Source organism: Hypomesus transpacificus, unplaced genomic scaffold, assembly GCF_021917145.1.
Source record: "Hypomesus transpacificus isolate Combined female unplaced genomic scaffold, fHypTra1 scaffold_304, whole genome shotgun sequence".
Taxonomy (NCBI): domain Eukaryota; kingdom Metazoa; phylum Chordata; class Actinopteri; order Osmeriformes; family Osmeridae; genus Hypomesus; species Hypomesus transpacificus.
The window spans coordinates 11,318-37,406 of record NW_025813831.1 but is presented as its reverse complement, the minus strand read 5'-3'; the positions used below and the strand labels follow the sequence as shown (position 1 = coordinate 37,406).

The 26,089-nt window shown below is 47.7% G+C and overlaps 4 protein-coding genes across 5 annotated transcripts; 2 read left to right on the top strand and 2 right to left on the bottom strand.

Moving 5' to 3' along the window:
• Positions 1-129: 129 nt before the first annotated feature.
• Positions 130-11,216, bottom strand: itih5 (inter-alpha-trypsin inhibitor heavy chain 5). Its single transcript, XM_047015544.1, has 14 exons — positions 10,727-11,216; positions 10,581-10,625; positions 10,000-10,163; positions 9,395-9,505; positions 8,311-8,597; positions 7,967-8,136; positions 7,339-7,455; positions 6,086-6,257; positions 5,561-5,870; positions 3,777-4,489; positions 3,629-3,682; positions 2,780-2,896; positions 1,974-2,351; positions 130-1,861 (listed from the first exon to the last, which is right to left on the bottom strand). The coding sequence occupies exons 1-14, from the start codon at positions 10,856-10,858 to the stop codon at positions 1,593-1,595; spliced, it is 3,039 nt and encodes a 1,012-aa protein (XP_046871500.1). The 5' UTR covers positions 10,859-11,216; the 3' UTR covers positions 130-1,592.
• A 433-nt stretch (positions 11,217-11,649) lies between these two features.
• itih2 (inter-alpha-trypsin inhibitor heavy chain 2) lies at positions 11,650-19,002 on the top strand. The gene is made up of 21 exons (XM_047015545.1): positions 11,650-11,921; positions 12,090-12,122; positions 12,333-12,371; positions 12,827-12,999; positions 13,156-13,260; positions 13,511-13,673; positions 13,792-13,899; positions 14,048-14,176; positions 14,299-14,415; positions 14,608-14,776; positions 15,357-15,482; positions 15,707-15,888; positions 16,144-16,329; positions 16,515-16,654; positions 16,730-16,902; positions 16,999-17,121; positions 17,214-17,327; positions 17,410-17,608; positions 17,887-18,059; positions 18,174-18,285; positions 18,414-19,002. The coding sequence occupies exons 1-21, from the start codon at positions 11,820-11,822 to the stop codon at positions 18,568-18,570; spliced, it is 2,823 nt and encodes a 940-aa protein (XP_046871501.1). The 5' UTR covers positions 11,650-11,819; the 3' UTR covers positions 18,571-19,002.
• On the bottom strand, positions 18,642-21,882 carry kin (Kin17 DNA and RNA binding protein). Its single transcript, XM_047015546.1, has 12 exons — positions 21,626-21,882; positions 21,346-21,440; positions 21,185-21,228; positions 20,969-21,091; positions 20,677-20,861; positions 20,439-20,487; positions 20,280-20,337; positions 20,040-20,160; positions 19,776-19,895; positions 19,596-19,695; positions 19,356-19,456; positions 18,642-19,223 (listed from the first exon to the last, which is right to left on the bottom strand). The coding sequence occupies exons 1-12, from the start codon at positions 21,737-21,739 to the stop codon at positions 19,161-19,163; spliced, it is 1,173 nt and encodes a 390-aa protein (XP_046871502.1). The 5' UTR covers positions 21,740-21,882; the 3' UTR covers positions 18,642-19,160.
• A 47-nt stretch (positions 21,883-21,929) lies between these two features.
• On the top strand, positions 21,930-25,308 carry atp5f1c (ATP synthase F1 subunit gamma). 2 transcript variants are annotated; one of them, XM_047015550.1, is made up of 9 exons: positions 21,930-22,018; positions 22,628-22,662; positions 22,855-22,986; positions 23,244-23,451; positions 23,682-23,825; positions 24,076-24,140; positions 24,248-24,403; positions 24,548-24,644; positions 25,095-25,308. In XM_047015550.1, the coding sequence occupies exons 1-9, from the start codon at positions 21,978-21,980 to the stop codon at positions 25,096-25,098; spliced, it is 882 nt and encodes a 293-aa protein (XP_046871506.1). In that variant the 5' UTR covers positions 21,930-21,977; the 3' UTR covers positions 25,099-25,308. The 2 variants fall into 2 exon arrangements, with proteins under 2 accessions (XP_046871506.1, XP_046871507.1); XM_047015551.1 differs by lacking the exon at positions 25,095-25,308 and having other exon boundaries at positions 24,548-24,648.
• Positions 25,309-26,089: the final 781 nt, after the last annotated feature.

Below are 26,089 nucleotides of genomic sequence, written 5' to 3'. Positions count from 1 at the left end.
GATATTTCTAACAGACAAACTTGCAAACGTGGTCCTCAATGGGTTATTTCTGCAGGTGGGGAAATATAAGGGATCATCTGACTTTATATTCCTGAATCTGGGATGGTTTGGGATTTATTCAACTATTTGATCGAACAGATATGTGTTTCTGCAATGCACAATGGAGTGTGGACCAAAATATTTATTAAAACTTGAGTGATCTGATGTATTTATTAGTTTTGTGTGTACTTTACACACTTCAGTGTTTAGACTTAAAAGTGTGATCAGTTGTGAAATAGGGAAGGAATTGATACCACATAATGATCTCATGGGTTTTTGCCAATACAGTACTCACTCAGTGAGACAGACTGTTCAGGACTAATCTGAAAAACCCAAAGTGTTTTATTTTTGTATCCCATAGATTAATGCATGACATTTTTTGTGAATATAAAACTGTTTGTGCTTCAATCAAAGTACCACTATCTTTGTTATGTGTTTGTTAAATGTTGGTCCATTCATTTCTGTTAGGTGTTCTGTTTGGATTTCGAACCATTCATGTGAGGACCAGTACCACTACACAATGTTTACACTTGGTGACTTCTAGCTATTCTGTTTAATTTTTTTTTGTATTTTTTTAAACATTTTGTACTATTCCAGTTTCTCACGTTTGTACAAACAGAATCATGAGTTGTGTATGAAATATGAGAACTTTTGTGCGATAATATGAGAACATTATAGCTGCCATCTTTGGACCATTTTGTTATTATAACATTGATATGATTGTCATCTCTTTATACTACAAATAAAGCTGTTGATACTTGAACAAGGGTGGAGAGGTGAATTCCTGTGGTGGCCTGGCCTCTCAGAGTGCTGACGGACACCTGAGAAGGGAGCCCAACAGCACACCTGTGGAGGCAGGGCCAGAAGCCCTGTGACCCCCAGCTGATGACAGGGGAGTGGGGAGGGGGAGGCAGGTATAGGGCCAAGGAGGCCAGGAAGAGGCCAGTTATTGGTGGTGGGACGGAGAAGGTGGTTAGTTACAGGAGTGGGACCGGGTTTGACCAGGTGTGATCCTAAGCAGTGTCTCCACTTTCATGATCTCCAACATGGTTTACATGTTTGTTCTATGTGGGAGTACAGACAGCTTGTTACAGAATATTGGGAAACTCTTGTGGTATTTGGATAAGGCCTTTGCTAATGTGACACCCTTAGGAAAACTCCATTGAGCTGCATTTGACAACGCGGTTTGGTTCTGCATCATTAGTAGGTGTTGCCTGCTTGGTTATATTTACAAAATACTAAATGTTATTTATAAGTACACATTGAGTATAAAATGATACACATTAAAGTCCTTATTACATAGATTAGAAATAGTAAAAAAATATATTCAACAGTATTGATGATGGAGATTTGATTAAGGTGTACTTGAGAAAAGCAGATGGCTGGCTTGGTAGAATGGTGGTTGTGCATGAGACAAGATGTTTGGAGTAAAGGGGTGGGGTTTAAAGACGATAGTGTAATGAGGCTGTGTTTGAGAAGGGGGGTGTCAAGCCAGTGCTGCAGTTCATGTTTGTGGGACAGGTCCAATTCCATGATCCTAATTGGCTGAGACTTCAGGCCCCGTTCTCCCCGTGAGCCCAGTCCTCGGTATCAAACAGATGGGACACCACATAGTTCTCGTACTCGCCATCAATGAGCTTGGCGGCGTTGTTTCTGGCGAACCAGCAGTCCACGCTCTGCGTCCCACTGTAGATGCGCCTGGTCTTCTGGACCACGGGCACCGAGCGACCTTTGACCTTCAGGACAGTTGACACTTTGTCTCCTGGCGATGTGCCGTTGATGGGAAGCTCTGCCAGGCTCACGTCCTCAAATAAGAACTGACCTGGAAGTAAAACCCAAACAGGGTCAGAGTTACAGTATATACAACCACACAAAACACATCTGCAGCCTCTAGCACGTCCCCAACTATACTACTAACGATGTGTGGCTCGTACCCAGCAGTCCATGGCAGCTGGGAGACAAGCCCTTGCTCTGGGAGATGTAGAAGCCCAGATGGTCTCTCTGGTAGGGTGCTGGGTTCTTATACTGGTGCACCAGAATGACAAAACTGATGGTTCCCCCTATGGTCACTGTCACGTTGGCTTTCCCCATGATGGCCACCGCCAGCCCGCCGCTCTCCACCGAGACGGTGGTGTCGCAGGGCAGGATCATGCGGTCCCGTCCGTCCAGGATCACCTTCTTTGGGGTGATTTCTATGTATGCGTGGCTGGGCTGCTTCACCACGATGGTGATGCTGCTGAAGTAAGTGCGCTGCTGCTTGTGACTGCCCGCTGGAGCCGGGGCTCCGATCAGCGCACCGTTCACTGTCACACCTAGACGCAGACACACAATCGGTCATCTGAATGGATCATAGATCCTTGAGGTAGTGTAGACTGAATGATGTTGTTGGTTGTTGTTGTTCGATCTGTGAATGAGTCTGAGGGGTAGAGAGGAGAGGAGTAGAGCAGAGCGGACTGGAGTAGAGTAGAGCAGAGCAGATCAGAGCAGATCAGAGTAGAGTGGAGCAGAGTAGATCAGAGTAGAGCAGAGTAGAGCAGATCAGAGTAGAGTAAAGCAGAGTGGATCAGAGTAGAGCAGATCAGAGTAGGGCAGAGTAGATCAGAGTAGAGCGGATCAGAGTAGAGCAGAGTGGAGCAGAGCAGATCAGAGTAGATCAGATCAGAGTAGATAAGAGCAGAGTAGAGTAGAGCAAAGTAGATCAGAGTACAGCAGATCAGAGTAGATCAGAGCAGACTTGTACCAGAGTGCCTGTGGTCAGACACAAGGCGGAGGATGTGTCCCGGTTCTCCGTTGATGTTGAAGCACACCGCCACTTTACTGAGGGGGAACTCCACCACAAAGTGGGGGTCACCATCCGCTGTGGAAGACAGGGACACAGAGGGGGAAGTGAGGTCAGAGAAGGGGGGGTGGAAACCCAGCAGTACTGCTGGGTGACTGAGGCGTGGTTGGCTGTTGGGAGCTGCACAGCGCATCCCCCAGTCTCAACAGCACTCCACTACAATGTAAACGCTTGTTAGTGAGTGAGGAAGGCAGTCAGAAAGAGAATTCCATGAGAGGAACAATACGTTTCAGCATGTTTGTGTGAGAGCTACTGTGTGCAATCATCTTTGTGTCTAGAACATGTGACATTCCCTGTGTTCCATCTGATAGCAGAGCTATCATGTGATCAGAGATGAGAAGTCTGGAGGAGAAGAGCGGATGGGAAGAGAGAACTGAAGGGGAGGGTGCAAATGAGTGAAGATGAGAGAGCCATGGTAATGATGGGGTCATTAACCCTCCCTGTCTCTGATGGCATCTCACAGTTTTCCTTTTACTGGAACACACACACACACACACAGTCTTTTCTCTCTCAGTCTCACACATTCCCCCACCCCACAACCTAACTGTGTGTTTGTGTTTGTAATTGCCGCCGGCCTCAGTGCTGGTATTTCAATTAGACCCTGTACACTCTTCTGCCAGGTTCAGAGGCATCTCCTACTGTGATCATGACTGTCTGACGAGCGTCTAAATTACAGGGCCACGGGGAGAGAGAGAAAGAGGGAGAGAAGAGACTATGTTAACAGTACATATTCTCTCTCAGATCAATTACCTGATGTTCTGGAGAGTGTAATGGATTTTTTGACTGGCTTCTTCTGGACTTGACCTATAAAAACAACACAACAAATTACATTGTACCTTGTTGTTTACACCACGTCATCCAATAACAACCCGAGGTCAGATCAGGCCACGAGCCTCACCCGTCGTCTTGGCAACACCGGAAGCCTTTCGGCCAGACTGGTTCTCATTCCTGTGGAGGCTCTGGGGCGTGTCTACCTCTGAGTCCTCTGACAGCTCATTGGCCGAGGAGGCCTTGTCAGCGTCTGGGATGGGGCCGGGGGTGGGGGTGGGCTCAGGGCCAGCCATGGTGCCATCAGGGAGGACCTGAGGTTTCTCCACCACCAGGCTGGTGAGGGGAGTCAGGAAGTGGTACGCCACCGACAGGTTAGTGGCCTGCAGGGTGTGCCCCTCCCTCTCTGCGCTGGTCTGACTCCGCAGTCGGTCACGCAGCCCCTCCTTCACACTCAGGAAACCCCACACACGCTCCACAAAGTCCTCCGCCAGTGACCCCACGCTGTCAGTCATCCCCCCCGCCCCCGCCCCCGCCTTCAACCCCCCCTCCGACCCCGCCTTCACCCCCACCTCCGCCGCCATCTTCACATGCTTCTCCGTCTCCACCTCCCGTTGCCGTAGCGGCACGTCAGTTTCCAGGATGATGCTCTTGTCGCTGCTGCTGGCCGTGACCTGAACGTGGAGGGATTCTGCGCTCTGATTGGTGAGTTTGCCGGCGATGACGATTTCGGAGCCGTTGAAGTAGTTGCTGAAGAGGTGTTGTGTGACGTATTGCACAGAGTCCTCGGGGTAGTTGATCCTGATGTCTGACAGCAGAGGGGTGCCTATCTCATCGTAGAACCTACAGAGAGGAGGAGAGAGAGAGAGAGAGAGAGAGAGAGAGAGAGAGAGAGAGAGAGAGAGAGAGAGAGAGAGAGAGAGAGAGAGAAAGAGAGAGAGAGAGAGAGAGAGAGAGAGAGAGAGAGAGAGAGAGAGAGAGGAGAGAGAGAGAGAGAGAGAGAGAGAGAGAGAGAGAGAGAGAGAGAGAGAGAGAGAGAGAGAGAGAGAGAGAGAGAGAGGGAGAGAGAGAGAGAGAGAGATTAGGCCCATTAAAATATCCTGAGGCTTTTTTTCCACTTCATTTACAAAATGACACACAGCATTATGTGTTTTTGCTTGGATATCCTCAAGAGTGGAGAGTCTCAAATAAACCAACAACCAGGCCTGCAAAGGAGAGGATGGTTGAGTGTGTGCGGGAGCTGTGTGTGTTTGCATGCTGCTGGGCCCCTAAGCCAGCCTTACACCACAGCAAACCCCCCCTGTCTGGAACACAGTACTCAGGCCAGAGCAGCCTGTGCTATTATCTCCTGAGTCTGTCTATTAACCCTGAGACTAACACTCACACAGATGTTTCCCAACAACAACACACATTCCTTCAGGACTAAACAAACAGCTAAGTGTGTGTGTGTGTGTGAATTACCGAGGAAGTTGGGTTTGAGAGGCAAGGGACCTTTGTCTATCCGCGTATGTGCATGTGTTTGTGTGCGTGTGTGTCTGTGTGTTTGTGTGTGTGTGAGAGAGAGAGAAAGCCATTTAAGCTGCTAGTTGTCAGAGGTCCTGGTTGATTAAAAAGGTCTGTTGTCAGCGCCGTTGCATTTGCCCCCTCAGCCAGCTTAGCATGATGAGTGACAAGGAAAGGAAGATGACGAAGAGGGGGCCGAGAGAGGGATTAGGAAAACGTCATTTCATGTATAGAGTGCAGGACAGAAAAGGAGCAGTGCTCGGAACTGATTCACTTCTATCCAAGTGACAGATTAAATGAGATGGCGATCAATATGCAGGAGAGTAACACAAGACAGCCCCAGACACACACATACACACACAGACACACACACACACACAGTCACATACACAGACACACACACAAACGAACCCTTTGAGCATAGCGCTGGCGTCGGCGTCCTCGTGAATGTGTCTGCTCATGCCACAGTTGTCCAGGGCCATGCGCTCCAGCAGACGGAGGTCCAGGTCGTTCCCCAGGCCGATGGTGAACACACAGGAGCTCCCCCTCACGGCGGCGCGCGCGTTCCCCAGGATGAGGGCCGACTCCTGCACGCCCACCGTGGGACGCCCGTCCGTCAGGAAGATGATCAGCGACACGCTGTTCTGACCCGCCTCCGACGTGGACAGGTAGTTGCTTAGCAACGAGGAGCCCGTCTGCATGGCGCCGTTAATATCTGTGCCTGGTGAAGAAGGAGTGATGGGATGGCAAACGTGTTTACTGCATCTTTAAAGTGTTCCTCACAAAGAATACAGAACGTGGAATTGATTGAGATTGACAATGAGCCAACAAGTTCCCTCCCTGAAAAAATTACAAAAATAGTGAATAGTAATTGCAGGTATATTAGATGGAGTAGACAGACTGGGCGAGAGAGCATGAGTGAGAAAAGGCCCTCACCTCCAGTAGGTGTGAGCATGTAAATGAACTTCTTGGCGTCTCTGACGTTAAGGGGCGTGACCGGAACGAGGGATTTGGGCTTCCACACCTTGATGCGGTTGGAGAAGCTGACAAAGTTAAAGTGGTCGCCTGGACGCAGGTCCCTCAGGATGGTGAACAGGGCCTCTTTAGTCTGAAAGAGAGAGGGGCACAGAGAGAGGGAGGAAGAGAGAGAGATAATACACATGAATTGAGTTCTCCCTATCAGTTGATCAAATATATTTTTTATTGTCAGAAGTGTTCATCAGTCGGATTGTATACACTATTCCCAAACCGTTCCCCATCAGGGAGAGACACTAACCAATCCATAGAAGCACACGTGACCTAACACACAGAAACAGTACACATACACACAAGGCACATACATTTGGAACTATTTTACTTCACACTGAACTGCACAGGCTCATAACGAATCAAAAATCAAAAATGAAGTATATGAGAACATCTATTTGGGTGTGATGGAGATGATGGGGAGGGGGGGGGCTACCAGACGACAGCTGATAGGCTGCGGGGTGGGGGGTCAGAACAGTCAGACTGAGCCCTCTATTGTGGAGGGAGATCAAAGCGCTCGTGTTGTTCTCTGCACTGAAGTCCAGAGGGCCAAGGCGTGGGATGGTGGAGTGGTGGGGGGGCGGAGCTAGGGATCATGACGTCATCCGGAGGGTTCCATTACTCCAGAGCCACTGACTCTCCCTCCTTCTCTCGAGTCAACACGTCTTCACTTTAGCCCACACTGTTCTCTCTCTCTCGCTCTCTCTGTCTCTCTCTCTCTCTCTCTCTCTCTCTCTCTCTCTCTCTCTCTCTCTCTCTCTCTCTCTCTCTCTCTCTCTCTCTCTCCTATTCCATCAACTCTCTGGTCTGTTTGGAACTGGTGTCAGTCCTACAACAGCTGGGGTCTGTCTATGGCTGGGGGATTCTCATGCAGTCACCCACACACACGAGAAGCTCTGATAATCCCATCCCCAAGTGGGAGGATGACCCTAGAGAGGGCTCAGGTCCACTATCCGGTACTCTGGTTCTGATCTCCAAGGACAAACTCAATCAAACTTTGCACGACAAAACTGAAACTTGAGTCAACTGCCTGGAAATTCACGAACACCTGCATTGAGGAAATCTTTTACTGATCCCATCCACACATTGGCTGTTAGCCCAGAGCATGGTTGGACATGACCGTGAATTGACTCCAAAGATTTACTGGAGCGCGAGCGGTTTACCTGTCTCATCTTAGTGCCGACCATGGAGGCGCTGGTGTCGATGACAAACACCACATTCTTAGGGACCGCCGGCAGGTCTTTGGGCGCAAAATAGTGGACAAAATGGCCGTTGAGAACCTAGTGAAGACAGACAAAGAAAGAGAGAGGATAGACCGGGATGTGACATACATCTTGGGGCAAAAGTGAAAGATTCAGAACACAGCTGCCTACACATCCAAGATACAGAATTTGTAGTGGATATCAATGATTCAGCAGCCATGTTTGAGCATAAAAACATGCTCCGCCCACACAGGGTTGAGGGGGCTGGAACATATGGGGGCTGGTTGGACTGCAGTACAGCCCAGGAGGGAGCTCTCACAGGTCTGGGAAATCAATTGCGTGTGGTTGGATGTGTGCATAACAAAGAGATGTGCATCTGTGTGTTTGAACCCTAATTCAAAGCATGATATTTCTTTATAGCTGTGAAACGGAGATCTACATGGCCTGACATGTTTGATCTATTGTGTGTAGACAGGCTTTTTCCACGGTGTGATATAAATATTCACACAGACAGGATAGTGTGTGAGTGTTTGCAAGTGTGCAAGAGAGAGAGAGAGATGGGAGAGAGTTTGAAATCCAGACAGCTGACCTGTATGTCTCCTATCCCCATCTCCCGCTTCACGTCGTAGCGCACTACAAAGTCTCCCAGAATGCCGCTGGTGGTGATCTGGGCCTGCTGCACAATGTTTGGCTTGAAGGTGATCTTGCAGACGTTCTTGTTCTGTTTGATCGCCGTGGTAACAGGGGGTGTGGGATTTCCTGGTGGGCGGGAGAAGGAGTGTGTGAGAACAAATAGGGGCTGTGTATTTGTGTTGAGCTGGCTGCAAAAACTAGATCAACACCCCCCCCCCCCCCCCGAGACGATCCCAACCAAAGAAACCAGACAGACAGAGAGAGATAGAGAGGTGGGGAGACATGGCCAGACAGACAGACCTGTGTTGCCCTGCGTCTTAGCTTTAGCGCTTGCCCCCTTGGCCGCAGCCCCGCTGGCCTTGCCGTTGCGTAAGGGCAGCACCTCCAGGTGTGTGATGGAGGAGTGCTCCACCACCGTGATGTCCACGCTCAGCCGGCTGACCAGCTGCAGGGGCCGGAGGCTGGTCACATGCTCGTACCGGCCCAGCCTCCTCTGGAGCAGCTCCTCATAGGTCAGCAGGAAGACCGCCCGGTTACGCCCCGGGATACTGGCCGCCATCCGGAACAGCTCCATCTCGGCCTCTGAACTGGTGGGTGGGGAAGAGAGGAGAAGAGGGAGGGATGGAGTAAAGCGGGGCGGGGGGGTGGGGGGTTATAGGAAGGGAAAACGGAGACGGGGAAGGATAAGGAGGGGAAAATAAGAGTCAGAGTGAGGAAGGGGGAAATCAGGGCAGATTAGAAGCAGAGAGAGATGTGGAGAAATGGAGGAGGAGAGAAGAGGCACGAGGAGAGAGGTGGAGTGCTGGAAGATGCAGTCCAACAGCTGACATCATCAGTGTGGAAGTGCTGGGGCTGCCAGGAGAGTTCCTCCTGAGCTTCAGCCCAGAACCACTCCAATAAAGACTCCATACCAGAGGAGGGATATCATTCTCTTCACTCCTTCTCAATCCATATCTCTATTTCATATCACTTCTATCTATCCCTTTCTGCCTTGGTATGTAGTATTCATTAGAAACTGAATTGAGCTCACTTTAGGTCACTGATTTAAGTCACTTTAGGTCTGGCAAGTCGGCCTATGATCTCATTTCTTCATGTCATTTCTTCCGTCTCTTATTTATGTGACAGACTTGTCCATGGAGGGATTACATTATTCCACGCTTCCCTCAAATGTGGTCAGAAACACACAGGCTCAGTGGCCAGGGTTGTGTGAAAAGATTTTTAGGAGGCACTTAACCTGTTCATGTTGCCAGAAAGTGGCTAAAGATCAGTAACATAACCCTAGAACCCTCAGACTGCACAGCATGAAAAGAAAAACAAGACATTCAATTTACCACAAACACACACACATGCAGACACACATGCAGACACACACACGCACGCTTACCTCTGGTCTCCCTCCCCCTTGTTCGGGGGCTTGGCCTCTCCGCCCTTCTCCTGTTTGACCTTCTTCTCCTTGGGTCTGACATCACTGGCGTAGACACGGCCCCCAATTATCCTGTGGTGTACAGGGTTAAATCAAAGGTTGCTAATTACAGCCAAGGTCTTATTAAGGACAACTTATTGTCATTTCCACAAAGGCCCCTTGTTGCTGTTGCTAATAGTTCCCATTGCAGAACCAATCTTAGACTACTAAGCCCATTCTCCTCTATGCCCATTTACTGCTGCCGTAAAAAAATAAGAAGAGGTGGCTGTAGCAGGGTGACAAGAGAGTAAAACCTGCCAGTATCTCACCAACCCCTGGTTAACCTCTCCCACGGCAACAGACACCATCATAAACCCTCACAATGATTGACTGGCCGACCACCATGCAAGCTTTGAGAGGGGCAAATGGGGGTAAATGTTCTTACTAACTGGGTTAAAAAGTGGAATGCGTACCACACAAACAATTAGCCTTCATAATGCAACCTTACAAAATATTAACTGCGTCGCTTTACAAAATAATAGTATTGATCTGCACCACGGCCTCGGCCTGTGAGCTGCACTGCTTACATGGTGAAGTTGGATATGTAGGCAGCAGCGGGGATCTGGAACTGGAAGACGCCCTCCGCGGCAGCGGAGTGTCGGTTGAGCAAGGTGCAGGACACGGCCGTAAAGGCGTATCGAGAGATTATGGTGGTTTTTATTGAAAGCTCCTGGATGTGTGGTTTGGACTCCTGCATAGTAGATACATGTGTCCACATATCAGGATGACCGCAGATAGTAGGCTACATAAAATAGTGTATTTTTTCTTTTCTTTTTACGAAACGTTTGTATTGCAACAGTTTACTGATCCGCATATCGGATATGCACCCATGCAGTAAGCATGAAACATCACGAGCTGGCAGTTTCATAAAAAAATGTGGACTGGACGTTGGGAGAAATATCCAGAACACTGCATCTCCTTTGCTCACATAACGCGTCTGCAACTGCCTCAACTGTCGAAGAACATTTCGGGATGACAAATGTAACACATTCCTCCCATCAACAATATAATACAATTCACTCAAAACGGATTTATGACAGTGACGTATAATTAAGGAAGCACAAAATACATGGGAAGCATAAGGGCACCCCATTTCATTAAACTTTACCTTAGTAAGCATGGCTTTCACCTGTCGAGGGACTCTGCGTGGAGCCTGAGGACAGAAAACTGTCAGTAGTGTTGCATAGTTGTCTGTTGTAACTATCCAATGTATACAGTGTGACCGATTGACAATTTGGTTTAAACACCACTTACTAAATCCAAATCAAAGTCTGTCAAATCTGACAAATTATCATCTTCAAGGTCAGAATCATCAAACTGAGCCAGTATACTCGGACTGAAAAAAGTTAACAGCGTGAAAAGCAGCATCTTGACCTCAATATCCATTTAGAATAAAAAACAACACGAGCGCATATATCCAGTGCGCGGCGCTCTGTCTGCGGGTCGTTTAGATCAAACTAGTGACCACAGTTGCAGCTGAGGAGGTGGGTGAGGACACCGGACAAGCTGCGGCACGCCCTCGAATAAACGCTCGGTGTCTGTCAGCCCCCCTTGCCGTTTGAGTGGCCTTGTAGAGGTTGAGGGAAAGAGCGCTCGTAACGGGTCACACAGACGCACTACTATTATCCAGAGCGCATCCCTCCATCGCCCATCAATTACCTGCGCTTAGTGTCAACTGTCAAGGACAACGACAAATAAGATTTAAACTTGCTTGACAAATATGAACTTGAATAAACAAAAAAACGACACTCGGACTAACACATCCATTACATATTTTGTAAACAAACTTTCCCTGGTGTTTTACTTTTACCAAGATGGAAACTGTTTATCAAAATCACTTTATCAGCCGCTCCGGCGCCCCTGTGTGGATAGAAACTACATTCAATCTAGCAAACTGTTTCATATGGCGTTGCTTGTCCCATTCTAGGAAATGTCAACACGAATGCCTTACCCTCCAGTTTTTCTTTTCCAATTATTTGATGATCTGACATCAGTCAGTTGGTCTGGGTTAAAACAGACGTGACAGAGTGTGTTATTTTACATAGCTCAGTCACACATTCTAATCAAAGTGTAGATATCAGAGATATAAATGGCCTGGTGGACTCATCACCATTCAAATCTGTCCTATTTACACTTCCTTCCCACAGGTCAAGTTTCAAAGTTTCCCTGTGTCCCTGGGAGTTCTGTGAAACAACAAATATTGACTGGGGACTTGTCTACCAGCACTGCACACTTGATTTTTAACCCTCATTCTGGGTTTGTCGCTGGTCTCTCCGACAGGTCTCAGCAGAAGGACTGTGTCTCTGTCTGTCTCTGTAGAACTCCGGAGGGTCGGGCTCGGACTCGCATGCTGGAGAACATGAGGCCCCTGCTGTTTGTCCTGGGTCTCCTGCTGCTGCACCAGACCTGCTGCTATGAATTCATCGTGGAAGAACGGGACCCGGAGAAGGTTAGTCTGAGTTCCTGTTCCGCTGATGGGATTTAGTTGAACTAGGTGGTACAATGCTGTTGTTCTTTACAACTATTTGGATTAAGGGCATTGCTTTACAATGTTTTATTTTGAATGTCACTTCAGTTGCATGTTGATGTTATTTAAATGTGTGTTTTGTTTCATCAGTTAGGATTTGAGGATCAACATGGAAGACAAAGGGTGAGATGTTTTAGTTTGATTAGTTTGTTTTGTATCCGGTTGCTGAAGATGTAATTTTCCAACTCCTGTTTGGCATTATGTGCTGTGTGAGTCCCAATACAGGGTCAGCATTCTGTCACATTCAGAAGTGCAATACATATTAAAAACAGATTAAAATGACAGTGGTGATAACACAAGATTCATTTGAGGGTTTGGTCTCTGTGTTTCCAGAGGGCAACACTAACCAGTGAGGAGGAGGAAGACTTTCAGGTGAATCCTGCTGTTTGTTATTCAACCTCCCCTATGTGGCTGGGTCTAGTCTTATCTACTAATCAATGCTGCTGTTTGAACACTTTGTGACTGACAGGTTATTGACTTCATTCTGATGGTTCTCTAATCCACTTTTCTGTTTTAAAGGGTGATTTTAACCCTAATAAATCCTCACACGAATGAAGGTTTTTATTGAATTTGATGTTTTGCCTGATCAATATTCAAGTCAACAAATTATATAACACTAATTCTTACGTGTGTGTGGCATTTGTAAGGTTAAACCCCAATCCAAACTGATATCAGAATCACTTCCATGTAGCTTTTGTGCATGTTACTGAGTTAGCAGATTCAGTGCTTGAGTACACAGTGTACTGCTGTAGGTCTAAAGCTCATAACTTTGGTCCCTGGGTGATGACATCAGAGGTCAGTCTCTCATGCTGTGTTTGCGCCCACAGGCCGTCAAGGGTGATGACATCACAGTTAAAAGCTACAAGGTGGAGAGCAGAATTACGTCGCGCTTCGCCCACACCACGGTCAAAAGCTCCGTGGTCAATTCGGGGCCCAATGCCCAGAGCATCGCCTTTAACGTCCAGATCCCCAAAAGAGCTTTCATCACCAACTTCACCATGTAAGCACCCCTGAGCATACACCACAAAGCCTGGATCCACCAAACCAGTGGACAGACCCCTCCCCCTGTACACATGCATCAGACAGCTAACCTTCAGGCGTTAGCGGTCTTTCTAACATCTCTGGCTTGTATGTCTGTACGACCCTTGTGTTGCAGGAATGTGAACGGGATCACCTTTGTGGGCTCTGTGAAGGAGAAGGCTGTGGCACGCAACCTCTACGCCCAGGCCAGAGCCCGGGGGAAGGCCGCTGGCATCGTCAGGTACGTCCAGCAGCTCACAGAGCACTGCAGGCAGGGATGGAGCAATGGCTGTGTCCACCCATCCACTGACCAATGAGAGTGTCTCCATCGCCAGGAAAGGGGCGTGGTCAAGGCACGGTTGAGAAATCACTACGCCCTTCAAGAACGATCATGAATTAGCACATTTCCTCAAACAGTATCTTTGTTAGTTGCGGTGAGTAAACAGTGTGCTGGTTCTGCTGAATGACCATGTGATACCTCGTCTACGCAGGACGGATTCTCAGGACATGGAGACGTTCAAGACCGAAGTACACGTCCCCTCTGGCAGCAAGATCGAGTTTGAGCTGCACTACCAGGAAATGATGCACAGGAAGCTGGGGTTCTATGAGCACACTCTGCACCTGCACCCTGGACGACTGGTTCCTCAGTTTCAGGTGGGTGAGGGACCTTTGGTGTGTCTCTGTGTCTCTCTGTGTGTGTGTGTGTGTGTGTGTGTGTGACAAGGCTTAAATACTTAAATATGTTTCTCCATCACATCTCTGTCTGTACCAGGTTGATGTGTATATATTTGAGCCTAAAGGAATCGCCATGGTGGAGACACCCAACACACTGGGAGAACACTTTGCAGGCATAACCAAAGTCACCTCATCAAAAGACAAGGTAACATCATACACAAAGCATGGCTTGTGGCTGCACCTAGGTCTCAGCGCACGTCCTTTTGTGTCTTTGCGTGTTTTGTTTTGTTGTCAGTATTGTGTGTGTCCATGTTGGTATGTGTGTACATGTGTCCGTGTGTGTGTGTGATCAGGTTCATGTGGTGTTCAAGCCCACCCTGCAGCAACAGAGGAAGTGTGAGAACTGCACCACCAGTGCCATAGACGGCATCTTCACGGTCATGTACGACGTGGTGAGAGACAGCAATGCTGGAGAGCTCCAGGTATGACCCCAACTCAATCACAAACGTACTCCCTTTTCAAACACAAAGAGGTTTTGTGTTACGCTGATGATTACGCTCATGAATCATTTTGCTTTTTTGGTTATTTTATATTTGTCTTCCAGGTCTCAGATGGGCACTTTGTCCATTTCTTTGCCCCCAAAAATCTCTCCCCCCTCCCTAAAAACATTGTGTTTGTCATCGACGTCAGTGGGTCCATGTGGGGTGTGAAGATGAAGCAGGTTTGTGATGATAACCATGGAAACACTGTCATTGCACTTTGTACTTTGACTCATAAGTCACATCTGTCTGTCTGTCTCTTCCCCCTCCCCTTTTTGCCTTATGCTCTTACTGTTGAAGTTGTATATACAAAACAACACCCTCCTGTGGACATTAGGTAAAACTGCATTCAATTCCTCTCACCCTCTTCTCAGACAGTGGAAGCCATGCAGGCCATACTGGATGATATGACCATTGATGACCACTTTAGCATCATAGACTTCAACCATAATGTGAGATGCTGGAGCGAGGATCTTGTTCAAGGCAGCACCATTCAGGTGGATGAGGCTAAGAAGTACATCAAGAACATCAGACCCAACGGAGGTGAGAGAGAGATAGAGAGATAAAGAGATATAGAGAGAGACTGTGAGAAAGAGAGATAGAGAGATAAAGAGATATAGAGAGAGACTGTGAGAGAGAGAGATAGAGAGACAAAGAGATATAGAGAGAGACTGTGAGAAAGAGAGATAAAGAGATATAGAGAGAGACTGTGAGAAAGAGAGATAGAGAGATAAAGAGATATAGAGAGAGACTGTGAGAAAGAGAGATAGAGAGATAAAGAGATATAGAGAGAGACTGTGAGAAAGAGAGATAGAGAGATAAAGAGATATAGAGAGAGACTGTGAGAAAGAGAGATAGAGAGATAAAGTGATATAGAGAGAGACTGTGAGAAAGAGAGATAGAGAGATAAAGAGATATAGAGAGAGACTGTGAGAAAGAGAGATAGAGAGACAGACAGAGCAATGCGCCCTTGGGGGGAAAAAACATCAGCAAACTGAGGTAAAAATGATTCACTCTGATGATGGGAGGAAGAAGAAAAAGCGGAAGAGGAAATGGAGGGCGTGGTTGATTGTGTGTGAATGGCTGTCTGTGTCTCTGATTGGCTCTCGACATCTGACCCCAGGCACCAACATCAACGAGGCCTTGCTCAAGGCCATCCAGATGTTGGTGAAAGCGTCCAATCAGGGCGTGATCGACCCTCGTTCTGTATCCATGATCATCTTGGTGTCTGATGGAGATCCCACCGTGGGTGAGATGGACACTGCACATCACTTCCTGGCATCCTTTACCTTCTATACTGTACAGCTGGTATACTGGTACATAGTTGTCACTTCTCATGACACACTGACTAGCAAAGTGGACTTTGTATTTGTCCAGCTACAGCTTTTTTCTAACCCTATCCATGTGCTCTGAATGACCTGAATGATCATCTAACTCCAACCTCCCCCCATCCCTCTCTCTCTCTCTTTGTAGGGGAGATCAAGCTGAGCACCATCCAGAAGAACGTGAAGCGCGTGATGAAGGACGAGTTCTCCCTCTTCTCATTGGGCATCGGCTTCGACGTGGACTACGACTTCCTGGAACGGATCGCCATGGAGAACAGGGGCATGGCTCAGAGGATCTACGCCAGCCACGATGCCTCAGAGCAGCTGAGGGTACGACAGGGGTGGAACACCGGCCTCTCTTCAACCTCCTCAACCACTGTCTTCCCCAAATCTACCCAGGGGGCCTCCCCAGCTCCCTTGTTATACTAGCTACTCTCCCCTCTCCTCAGTTTTCTTAAAGGTCCACCTTCTCAACGTCTGCCATCTTCTCCACATCCTAGATTAGCCCTCTCTTGCTCACCCCTGTTCCTCCCTCTTCCCCCCCCCCCCCGCCCCCTCGGCCCTTCCTTCTCTCCTCGCCTCCAGAGCTTCTACAGCCAGGTGTCCTCCCCTCTCCTGAGGAAGATCACCGTCCAGTTTCAGGAGGAATCTGTCTCTGACGTCACCCACAACCACTTTGACAAGTTCTTCAGCGGCTCGGAGCTGGTGGTGGCAGGGAAGTTGCAGTCGTCCGATTCCTCCACACTGAAGAGCACCACCACCGCCTCAGCTGTGAGTACTACACACACACACACACACGCATGCACACGCACCCACACACACACACACACACACACATAGTCACAATCATGTACAAATACACACACCTACCCACACAAACACTCCATATCTCCAATCTCCATATACACTTACCCACACACAGACAAACCTGTTCTGTGCCCTCCTGGTCCTTCCAGGCGCGTCTGGATCTATCCCTGGAGACGGAGGCAGACTGCCTGGAGCTAGACTCTATTCTGGCCCAGCAGCAACACTCCTTCACAGGCTTTGCCAGGCAGATGTGGGCCTACATCACCGTAAACCAGCTACTGGCCGAAAGGTGAGCGAGAGTGGGAGCTTTGGTTAAAGCATTGTTTACAGGATCAACTGGTGCTGAGTCTATGTTCCTATGTAGGTCTCTGGCACCTACAGCAGTCAAGAAGAGGAAGATCACCCAGAGGATCCTGGCTCTGGCTGTGGAGCACCAGTTTGTCACCCCTCTCACTGCCCTACTGGTGGAGAGTGATGAGGCCAAGGAGAGGCTGCTGGCAGATTCCCCCAAGGACCCCAAACAGGGCTGCTGTTCAGGTGCCTGATAACAATTCTGAGGGATTCATTGCTTCTTTATTTTCATGTTTTTACCTTTGAGCTAACAAGTGTGTGTGTGTGTGTGTGTGTGTCCAGCCCTCCACCCTCATGGGGTGAACCCTGTGCAGCTAGTTCACAGCCTACCACCCTGGGTCCAGATGACCACAGTAGCACCCCCTAGCGAGTTGGAGGGAGTCCTACCTGAACACATCACCATCGGTAACACCCCCCCTCCTCACACACACACACACATACACACAACTTAAGGCATGCTTGTGTTGTGGATATTAACGTGAGTATCTATGACACAGTGGAGAATGATCCTCACTTCATCATCCACCTGCCCAAAAACAACATGGACGTCTGCTTCAACATTGATTCCCAGCCTGGACACATCCTCAACCTGGTGTCGGACCCTGGGACAGGTACCATTCTCATACATTACAACGGGTTTGTGTGTGTGTGTAGAAGGAAGGGGTCACATGACAGACCACTGTTCTGCCATAGGTGTCCTGATAAACGCCCAGCTGGTTGGCGCCAAAAAGATGGATAAGAACAAACAGAAAACCTACTTTGGCACTATCTCAGTGTTGGACAGTCTTGAGGGCATTAGAGTCGAAGTTAGCACGGACCACATCATCCTGACAGATGGACAGAACAACCAAACCTTCCCATGGGGCACCACTGCCAACGCCACTCAGGACAGGTAGTTCATGCCACCCACACACACACCAAAAGGTCCAACACAAGGGAGTCAGGTGGCTGAGCGGTTAGGGAATCGGGCTAGTAATCAGAAGGTCGCTGGTTCGATTCCCAGCCGTGCCAAATGACGTTGTGTCCTTGGGCAAGGCACTTCACCCTAGTGGCCTCGGGGTGAAAGTCCCTGTACTTATTGTAAGTCACTCTGGATAAGAGCGTCTGCTAAATGACTTAATGTATATGTAAGATGTGTAACTACACAAACGGTACACGTATATGTTTTAGGGTGAAGATTACCGTTGTGAAAGACTACCAGGTCTCTGTGACCATCAACGAGAGCATCTCTGTCATGATGATGCTTCATCGTGTGTGGAAGAAACATCCGATAAATGTGGACTTCCTTGGACTCTACCTACCCAACGACAACCAGTACTCCTCCCAGGCCCATGGTCTCATAGGTGGGCCTCCAGTCAGGCTCTTTCACGACACAGGCCTGGAACATCATGTCCACGTCATGCTTCAAGAACCAAGTCTTCTGACTGAACATTTTGTGTGTGTGTGTGTCCTCTCAGGTCAGTTTGCCCGAGAGCCTGCAGTGAAAGTGTACAACCTCCACCAGGGAGCTGACCCACTGAAGAAGGAAGCCACCATGGAGGTGAAGGGAAACAAGCTAGCTGTCACCAGGTAACAGTCTGTCCTCTTACACACATGCACACCCTACTCATAATGTGGACACTGGGCACATGGCATTTATGAGGAATCTAACATAGGGATTGTGTTGTGGTTTTAATGTGTGTATGTGTGTACAACAGGGGCTGGCAGAAAGACTACCGGCAGGATAGGAAGTATGGCTCAGATGTCTTCTGCTGGTTCATCCACAACAGTGGGAAAGGCTTCATCGACGGCCATTACACCAACTACATTGTCCCGGAGCTCGACAGCTTTCCCGTCACTCGGAGCAGCCAATAAGAGAGCTCACAGAGGGTCATGTGATCATGGAGTTGTTACTTGAGTTATAACATGCAACAATGTACTACTTATATGTTCATAGTACAATTTATTTTTTTGATATCAAGATAGACAATATTGCGAAGTTTAACAAATGTTCTGTCTAGAGAGAAAATTGAATTCTAACCAGTGTTTCAAATAATAGCAATAAGAGTTGTGCATCCGCTTCGTACAGGGTGAGAGGTGTTTCCAGATAATAGTATTATGTATCAACTGTAAAACTGAAGAATATAGTAATGGTTGCCATGAATACAGAAATTAGAATCATGCACTACAATCCAAATGTCCCTAATCATAGCATCGACTAACTGAGAGGTTACTTGTGTTTATTCAAGAACAATTATACATCATAATTATAGAACCACCTGAATATAAAATAAAAACAAGACTGAATATCATTGATCTGCCTGACTTAGGTCAAAAGAGTCAGCTTCAGGAGCTTTCTGGAATATGTACAGACTGGGGGGAGCCCCGGGGGAGGGACTCTGACACGGTAGAGCCTCTCAGCCTATAGGCTGCAAGGAGGTGGGAGGGGTTTACAGGGTTACGGGTCAGGCTATTTTGGAGAAATCCTCGTAGGCGATTCCATCCACCTTCTTTCCTTTCATGCGACCCTGGTTCGGAAAAAGAAACATCCATGAATCACCCAATACTCATTTAGAGACAGTTATCCATCTGCCATACACCAATGGAGGATCAGACACAGTAGGGGCATTAACACTCAGCGGCCATTTTGTGTCTTTTACCGAGTCCAGTATGAGGCTGGCGCTGAACTTCTTCACATCAATGGAGTTCAGCAGAGCCTCTGTGGCTCTGTAAGGTCCATTCAGGATCAGAACCCGTTTACCTGCAGGACACAAGAGATGAGGATAGGAGTGATCAGAGCTTTTTGATACATCTAGGCAGGTAGGCATAGACAACCCAAACGAGTCTAGAATACTATAAGACTTCTTTGTACATGGTGTCACTCCATGGTATCAGGTTACCTGGCGCAGGGATGACGGTCTCCAGGTGACTCTGGTCCAGTTTCAGTTTGTCCCCTGAGTTGATCATTTTCACTATGGCTGTGTATTTATCTTTCAGCTCCTATCGACACAGAAAACACCAACGTTACTTCACAAACATACCAAGATGTTCTCAGCAAATCAGGAAAGTAAAGGTGTTACCTTAATGACTCCTTTCTTTTTGTGGTACTTCTCCCCTAGTCTCTTGGTGACGATCTTGACCACAATCTCTGTGTGCAGCCAGTGGTCCATTCTGACAGATTGTTTCTTTTGTTCCTCCATCTGAACCCAACACGGCACAAAACAATCCAGCTGATTCAGATATACTATCCAGCAAAAACACAAACAGACATCTACACAACATAACAGCAGCACAAACTGGGTTATCTTTACTGTGGGTTCAGTCAGAAGGTCACACTACTGTACCTCCATAATCTCATCCAGAGCTGATTTCTTCTTCTTATCTCTGGAGTCTGAGCCGGAGGGCACATCTTTCCTCTTCCCAGAGGCTGCTGCTGCCTTTAGGGCACTAGGACCCAGGGCAGCGCTGATGGGACAACCAGAGAGTTAACTAACAAACAAAGACAGGCCTAGAGCTTCAAGCTTCTAGCAGTATTCTTATTCATCATGAGCTGGATTCAGCAGGCTTCGAACAAGCTACAGTACCTTGCTTTGGAGGGCCCAGCCACTGACGCACACGCACCCTTTGCCAGGTTGAAGGCAACTGAAAAGAACATTAATGAAGAGCACAATTGTAGCACTGAGGGGATACATGAAAAGGCTGTATCATTTCTTGTGAATGTTTCTAATAAGAAAATAACATGCCTTTCTCTTCTTCACCCTCTCTCTTCAGCTCAGTGAAAACAGGTTCTTCCTGGAATAGAAAAAGAAAGAAAAATCTGGATACTTGCATTCTTCTTATCTTATTCAAATCTATCGGAAACTAGCCTCTGATCCATCTGACTAGGGCTAGGCTGTCTAGCAGGCATAACCCCATAGACAGATCCCAGCAGGGAGTATACTTTGGCCTGTACTGTCCTCCTGTGCAGAGGGGGGCACTCACCTCTGGCTCTTTGCCCTCTCTGCCTCTGCGGACCTGGTCCTCGATGAACTTGGCGCTGCGCTCCTCGTCATCCAGGTCCTGCTTCTTCTTCCTCTCCAGCTCCTCCTGGCGACGGATGGTCTCGGGGTCACGGTCGATGTACGAGACGTACCAGCCTTTCGGGGTTTCGTCTACCTTACAGTACCCTGGGAGCGAAACACAGTGACGTTAGTGACCACAGCTGCACACGCACGGTGCTTACTTACTGGCAAACGCAAACACGATGCACTCTTTGGACAAAGTAGGAACTTACCTTCTTTCCCAAGCCACTTGGTGAAGTCGGTGAGTGTCTCCCATTGGGTGGAGTTCATATGGACGTGTTCCCTGTCACTGATGTACTCATTATAGACAATGTTGTTGTGCACACGCTTGGTACCTAGATAGAAAGATAGATAGAGATTGTTGATTGGTCTCATCGTTTCTTACCCATCAGCACATAATCAATAATCACTTTGTATTGTATGAGTACCAAAGCGTCTTCGGATCAGCTCCAGAAAGTCACTCTTGAACTCCCTAAGGATAAAACCGAGAACCATTAGAAGAGGACCGGTCGGCCTACAGTTTGAGACAACTCAAGGTATTGACGCACGGTTGTATTTGAGGTAGCAACACAAAGCATGTCAGACTCACTCAGAGAAATAGTCCATAAACTGGTTTGGATCCTCTGAAGCCAAAAGAAGTTGTCTCTGGTGAGACTCCGACATGCAGTGACACTTGAAACCATTCTGTGGACAAGCAGGATTCAAATACATATCTTAACAGTTAGCTCTATACGTAACAACTACAAATAGTTGACTAGGTTGCCATTCCATTATTTACAGATAGAATAAAGTTGATCAATTAGGCTATGTTACAATTTCTTAATTTAAGTTTGCGTGCGTGTACAGTGGCAGTGGCACATTTTCCTTACCTCGTCTCGACATTGTTTCTGACACATCTGGCAATACCATCTCAATTTTTGCAAACCTTTGGCTTTAATCCGGTTGCCGATGGCTTTAGGGCTGAGAAAATCTGCTTTGCCCATCTTAAAACAAAGTGTTTACATACAAAATAAGACAAAGGTCGTAATAATATAAGTAAAAACAAAATAACCGACAACACGTTCGAAAATTGTTGTGTCCCTTCGATCTCCTAATCGTGTGTGTACTTCGTCATCACTTTACGTGTAGGCGTGGACATTGAATGAACGCGAGTTTTCGTTGAAGTTGTGCCATTTCTTGCGCTTGCGCAGTCCTGTGTGTCTGACCTTCATAGAAGTAACCATGTTCGCCAGGACCAGCGCGTTGGTTTTCCTCCCACAATGGTAACCTTTTATTTTACGTATAACACACATTTGACAATATTAACATTTGTGCACCCTTTTTATGATAAAGGTTTATAGCATATCTGTAAATCCGCTGTTAGATCATTCGGGTCATTCATTGCAAGGGCGTGCTAACTGTAGGCCGCAGATTCCGAATGCGTCTATGCACTGTACAGTTCAGTGAATGGCCAAGTTGAGTCGGCTTGCTACTAATGCTAGCTAAATTGACATTTGCTAGCATATGTGTCATTGTACTTTCACAGTACTGTGGTATTGGGGACATTGTGTTCCTATACAAAATGTACACTGTTTGCATTTGTAATGCAGTCTGAAATGTCAAGTCAGTCAATACATGTTATATAATTTCATCTAGGCGTCGCAAACTAATCTGTGCTAAATCGCGTAGAAACGCCAGCTACTACTTAGCTGTTAGCTTACCTACCCCTGCCAGACACGGCTAGTCTCTAGCCTTAGCTATTCGTAACATTTTTTGATTATGACTGTTTACATGTAGTTGCACATTTCCGAGTTTGACAAGGCTGCAAAACAATATGTGGATTTGCAGCAATTATGTTATCAATGCATTGATTGGTTGCTGTGTATTTGCAGTGGGCAGGTCAGGAACATGGCCACCCTGAAGGACAGTAAGTGTTTTCTCTGCATACTACCTCTAAAGTGTAAACCATACTATTGTGTTCTGCTGTAATGCAGAGTACAATACATCAATATTACATACATAAAGAAAAATGCTTTTTGATTTTATTATCATACAGAGAGAAAGTCAAATCTACTCCCCATGTAAATGTAGTCATTCATATTTTCCATTTGTCTGTCAGTCACCATCAGGTTGAAGTCCATCAAGAATATCCAGAAGATCACCAAGTCCATGAAGATGGTGGCAGCTGCCAAGTACGCCCGTGCTGAGCGGCAGCTGAAGCCTGCCCGTGTCTACGGCACTGGTGCTCTCGGTACGTTGCTGGGACGTTTCTTTTACATTCTCCACATTACATCAATGAATTGCGTTCGAAGGGGCTGCATTTGACGATGCACGAGCCTTCAGATGATAGACGTTCTACATTCCAAGCACCTACATAGGTTCCAGTAGTAATCGCTACTGAAAGACATGAGGCTACGTTGGTCCGATTGGTGGTTTGCGGTGCCACAGTCTGTATTTCTGTCATTTTGAATAGTCATCGATGCCCGTGTGTGTGTGCGTTCCTTTCAGCCCTGTACGAGAAGGCTGACATCAAAGCCCCCGAGGAGAAGACAGGGAAGCACCTGATCATCGGCGTATCGTCTGACCGCGGGCTCTGCGGTGCTATCCACTCCAACGTGGGCAAGGCCATCAAGAGCGAGATCGCCAGTCTGACCAGCACGGGCAAAGATGTGATGGTGGTCAACGTTGGAGACAAGCTCAGGGCACTGCTGCAGAGGTAGCTAGTGGTTCTTTGGTGCTCTCTGACACTGGCCAAGAGATTCACCCGTCATGGTTTTCATTCCTTCGCTTTTATAAGTGTATATGCTTCAGCTGTCAGGAATTTCTCCTTGTTCAGCAGTTCAAGTGACCTCTTCACTTATTCTATTCAGTATTTTAGCAGAAAAACGATATTCGAAGATGCATTCAGATCAGTTGGTGGTGATGATTCTCTTTTCTACCTCCCAGGACCCACAACAAACACCTCCTCCTGAGCTGCAAGGAGGTGGGCCGCAAGCCCCCCACCTTCGCCGACGCTTCCATCATCGCGGCTGCGGTCCTCGACTGCGGCTACGAGTTCGACCAGGGCTCAGTTATCTTCAACAGATTCAGGTATTCGGGGGTTTCTCTAGTGAACAGACCTGTGTCGACCCAAGTTCCCTCCTTCTCACTTGCCAGTAGGAGGGTTTAAAGGCTTTATGGGATATCACTTGATTCAAATCCAGGCCCGGGAAGCGATTCCGTGTGGAGGCATGTCTGGTGTGACTCGTCAGCTCTGTAGGCTTCTGTGCTCTGATGTCATCCTCACACAGCCAATGAGAGCTATTGACCTTGTGACATGTCATGTGCTTCCCTCCCACAGGTCTGTCATCTCATACAAGACGGATGAGAAGCCCCTGTATTCCGTGGACACCATTGCTAACGCAGGTATGGAGTCAAACGCACCGCAGGCCAAACTGGTTTGAAAAGAAGCTAACCTGACCCCTCAGACCGTAGCAGGAGATGCTAACTGTGTCGTCTTGCTCTCCCCGCAGAGAGCATGGGCATCTATGATGACATCGATGCTGATGTGCTGAGAAACTACCAAGAGTTTGCCCTGGTCAACATCATCTACTATGGTCTGAAGGAGTCAACCACCAGTGAGCAGAGTGCCAGGATGACTGCCATGGACAGCGCCAGCAAGAATGCCTGTGAGACCTCCTTCCTCCTCCATCATCACTGCCTCTACTTGTGTCTCTTAAACAGACGATCCGTTTGGATTCGTTGTCTTCTCATGCCACATGTTCATAGGTCAACCTCCTGAATATTATGTTTCTGTGTCTCCGCCCCTGAAGCTGAGATGATTGACAAGCTGACCCTGACCTTCAACCGTACCAGACAGGCTGTCATCACCAAGGAGCTCATTGAGATCATCTCTGGAGCTGCTGCTCTGTAAGTCCTGCCCTCTTCTCTCCCGCACGCTTCTCTCTCGGCTCTCTCGCGGCACAATGACCCCCACAACGATCCCACTTTTGCAGTCACCCCACCCTACTAACACATGTAAAGTGAAAAATTACACAACTTCCCCTCAAGACCACGTCCTGTGATAGTATAGTCAACTGATATGTATATTGACATTTCAATGTCATTTATACCTCCCCTTCGTACCTCCCTGGTGATACCAGGAACTGAAGCATGTCTTTACAGAGAAGGTAACCATATCATAGGTAGATAGCTGTGATGCTGTGTGTGAGAGCTTCCATGGTGCTGGATGAGGCTAGCCCCCTGAATGTTGGCTTTGTCGTGTCCTAATGAAGTGCTGATGTTTGATCCTGTCAGCTCCAGCACCCTCTGGCCAGTGCTCTCAGCACCAAGCCCTGAACCTGCCCTCTCTTCCCCCAGATAAAGCGGTGAGATCCTCCTGTCATCCATCCATCTACAGCGGTCCTTGCGCCTCTGCTTCAAGTCCTTCAGACAGCTGTTGTCAAGAGTTTATGAACATTTGTGCTTCTATTTGTAAAATATTCAGAAAAATAAACCTCTTACAGAGAACTGTGATCCTTTCATGTGTCCTGTTAAGCTTTCCTCACAATAAATACTTGTTGTGACCCTAAAAGATGAGTGATGCCATGTTTGAAAGTAGGACCAGCCATTTATTTTTTATATTACCCTAGGCTGTCCTGAGGAAAGGGAATATATATTTCATAGGCACTGATAATACAGCTATAATCGGCTGTGTTTAAATCTCATCCCACAGCAGAGTGGGATGTGGAGCCACAAACAAGATCCTACAAGTAGACTGTCAAGTTAAAATAAAATAAAAAGCAGTTTTTACCACATGTATAAAAGCTGTGTGAAAGTGTACAGAACCCTATCTGAGAGGCTTCAGGGTCTCCCAGTGTTACTCCAGACAGGATGAAGCAGGGGGGCCTAACTACAGGGAGTGTGTCTGACAGAGATGAAACTCAGGATGTATTTCATCAGTTGTTCTTTGGAGTGTGTTTCCTGGAGGAAATCTAGCCTCCTGGTATTCAGTGTGCTACTGGGCAGACTTGAGTCCCCCACTGGACACACACACATTCTCCATTGGGTAGCATTAGCTCCTGGAGCTGGGGCTGTGAGGTCATCCGGAGGAGTTTCCTGATGCCTCCCAGTCCGACAGAGATGGTGGTTTAGGAGGGGCGCTGATGTGGCCTGAGAGGAGGCTGTTTGTGTGTGTGGGTGCACGGAAGCGTGTGTGTACATGAGGATGTGTGTGTGTGTGTGTGAGGTTGCAGTCCAGACTGGCAGGATGACTGTCAGGGAAGTTAACTGGGAGTGGAGCCAGGGCACAGCTGGGTGTCCCCCACCTCAACCACAATGCCCACCTTCTGTTCAACTGTCTGCAATTCCACCAC

What these genes read in the sequence shown, in the direction of transcription:
- itih5 (XM_047015544.1), bottom strand. Translation starts at nt 10,858, where the DNA reads ATGGATATTGAGGTCAAGATGCTGCTTTTCACGCTGTTAACTTTTTTC. An exon ending in CATGCTCACACCTACTGGAG is followed by an intron (nt 5,871 to 6,085) that starts GTGAGGGCCTTT and finishes CTTCTTCACCAG; the next exon opens with GCACAGATATTAACGGCGCC. An exon ending in CGGTGTTGCCAAGACGACGG is followed by an intron (nt 3,683 to 3,776) that starts GTGAGGCTCGTG and finishes TTGTTTTTATAG; the next exon opens with GTCAAGTCCAGAAGAAGCCA.
- itih2 (XM_047015545.1), top strand. Translation starts at nt 11,820, where the DNA reads ATGCTGGAGAACATGAGGCCCCTGCTGTTTGTCCTGGGTCTCCTGCTG. An exon ending in ATGCCTCAGAGCAGCTGAGG is followed by an intron (nt 15,889 to 16,143) that starts GTACGACAGGGG and finishes CCTCGCCTCCAG; the next exon opens with AGCTTCTACAGCCAGGTGTC. An exon ending in ACCTGAACACATCACCATCG is followed by an intron (nt 17,122 to 17,213) that starts GTAACACCCCCC and finishes TCTATGACACAG; the next exon opens with TGGAGAATGATCCTCACTTC.
- kin (XM_047015546.1), bottom strand. Translation starts at nt 21,739, where the DNA reads ATGGGCAAAGCAGATTTTCTCAGCCCTAAAGCCATCGGCAACCGGATT. An exon ending in TTTATGGACTATTTCTCTGA is followed by an intron (nt 21,229 to 21,345) that starts GTGAGTCTGACA and finishes TTTTATCCTTAG; the next exon opens with GGAGTTCAAGAGTGACTTTC. An exon ending in GCTGGGCCCTCCAAAGCAAG is followed by an intron (nt 20,161 to 20,279) that starts GTACTGTAGCTT and finishes TTGTCCCATCAG; the next exon opens with CGCTGCCCTGGGTCCTAGTG.
- atp5f1c (XM_047015550.1), top strand. Translation starts at nt 21,978, where the DNA reads ATGTTCGCCAGGACCAGCGCGTTGGTTTTCCTCCCACAATG. An exon ending in CATGGCCACCCTGAAGGACA is followed by an intron (nt 22,663 to 22,854) that starts GTAAGTGTTTTC and finishes TTTGTCTGTCAG; the next exon opens with TCACCATCAGGTTGAAGTCC. An exon ending in CTACGGCACTGGTGCTCTCG is followed by an intron (nt 22,987 to 23,243) that starts GTACGTTGCTGG and finishes CGTTCCTTTCAG; the next exon opens with CCCTGTACGAGAAGGCTGAC.